The sequence below is a fragment of the Phytophthora parasitica genome (genome assembly GCF_000247585.1).
Source record: "Phytophthora parasitica INRA-310 unplaced genomic scaffold supercont2.220, whole genome shotgun sequence".
In the NCBI taxonomy this organism is placed as follows: domain Eukaryota; phylum Oomycota; class Peronosporomycetes; order Peronosporales; family Peronosporaceae; genus Phytophthora; species Phytophthora nicotianae.
Genome location: NW_008649206.1, coordinates 56 through 2,030, shown reverse-complemented (window position 1 = coordinate 2,030; position 1,975 = coordinate 56). Strand labels below are relative to the sequence as shown.

Here is a 1,975-nt window from a genome sequence, read left to right as displayed (position 1 = left end):
CCATATCAACTTGATCAGTACAATTCCAGAGGCAAAAACCCATTCTCCCACGTACCATAATGCGCCAGTTTTAAATGCAAAATGGTGATAGTCCATACAAAGAGGTATCCCTGCAGGGCTGGACCCTGCGTCTCCAACACGAACGCCAACTGGTACAACGGCGAAAACCCAAACTTCCGCCACAATAGAACCAGGAGTACCGTAAATGATACCAACTCAATCACCGCATAAGCCAGAATACTCATCACAGCCCCTTGTAGATCGGACACCGTCATCGATGCCGTATGCGGATAATAGGCCGCTACTGGGAGGTGGAACAGCACCACCAGGTAGAGCGAATACAGCATGGGGACCATCAGCTCAATATATTCAGCCAGTAGTATATATTCCGAGTGGAAAAGTGACTGCAGCGCATCATGAACAATCTCCTCTCTGGCTTTAGAAGCCAGAATATTGTTGAGTTTGGCAACAGAGGACGGTGTTACTCTTAGCTTTGGGTCGTGTGTGTTATGTGGGATATCTGGGGCAACCTGAGTCTTCTTCGGTAAGACTGCTATGGTTGTCATGGATTGGTTTTTACTGGGTTGACGCCCGGAGGATTTAGTCGAAATTCGGGAATTGATAGGCAATCTCGCAGTTTTCGAAAGTGTTTTCATGCATGCGCTGCTTTCGTCAGAGATTCGAAGTGGAAATGGCGCCAGAAGTCGAATTCGCTGCGTTGAATCGCGTGAAAAAGTCGTTTCCTGGAACACTTTTCTCACTAGTCCGAGTAGAGCTTGAAGATAATTGCCCTCACATATTGTGTCATTTGCGTCTAGACTATTAACTCGTTTGTAAATGGCGCGAAGAGCGATCACAATGAAAAAGGTGTCCGTTGATATGATAACCAACGTAGTAACTAGCGATTTCGCCGATTGCATGCAGATTGCAACGTAGTACACGTTGAAGAGATCCACGGAGAAAACAACGATTGGTCCGACGTACTCGTGCGAAGTTTTGGCTGCATTTGCGATATTCTGCTTGGTAAAAAACTTTATCATCGGCATCAAGAAGACGAAAAAACCTTGTTGTGTTGCCGACAATCGATCGAACACAGCGCTAAATACGGGGTAGCATACGACAACAATCCCTTGATTGGCGATAATAAATAATTGGGCCTTAATTTGCTGGCGTAGCACTGTTGAGTTAGCTAGAACGCGAGGGCCAATGCCCAGAATCATCCAAGTGCAGAAAATCAGCACATACACGTTCGTCATCAGCACGTAACCAAACGGGATGGGGAACTTCCACGCTTCTGCTACTGCAATGGTAACAAGCACACAATTGACGGCTGTGCCTAGTGCGATTATACTAGCTCCAGTATTTGAGATCGTTCCTGAAATGATGACTTCTCTCACTTGCCATACCACGCCAAGAGCTTCGAAAAACATAGCGGCACACAATCGAATCCAAACGGCATAATTGGCTCGCCATCCTTCGGATGGAGGTCTTAGAGGGATGCAATCAATCCCAAGAGCCACTAGCAATGCTGGGATCGGCGCTAGAACGCAAACGACAATGACTCTGGTGGCGGAGGTAGTCCGATGATAATCTCGAAAAGCTAGTAGACGCTCCACGGAGTATTCACTCCGCTGACTAATGCGACTGCGCTTCCATCCAGCGGCGATCCTGTGCTGAAGTCGAGCGAAGAGAGGCGGTTGTTGATGGCTAGTCTCCACCTTGCCATGACTCGCCATTTTGGTAGTTAGGAGCAGAGGATGGTGTCAATTTTATTTTTACGCGGATAGCTAAAAATTGAAAGAGTGAATCGAGGTGAAAGGAAGGCTTTTGGACTACTTTTTTATTATTTTATTCAAGTAGTGAACCGAAAAATTTGTTTTTATTTCTCTCGGTCTCAGGCTCTACTGTTACTTGAGATGCACCAACGAGTCATTACTCGCAAGTACGATCTTACTCTTTAAGTAGCACTCCAACG

General features: G+C 46.3%; 1 protein-coding gene across 1 annotated transcript; it reads right to left on the bottom strand.

The window, feature by feature from the left end:
- Positions 1–14: 14 nt before the first annotated feature.
- Positions 15–1,736, bottom strand: PPTG_19893 (hypothetical protein; the record flags this gene model as incomplete). The annotated part of the gene is made up of 1 exon (XM_008918509.1): positions 15–1,736. One exon carries the CDS (start codon positions 1,734–1,736, stop codon positions 15–17), a length of 1,722 nt encoding a protein of 573 aa, XP_008916757.1.
- Positions 1,737–1,975: the final 239 nt, after the last annotated feature.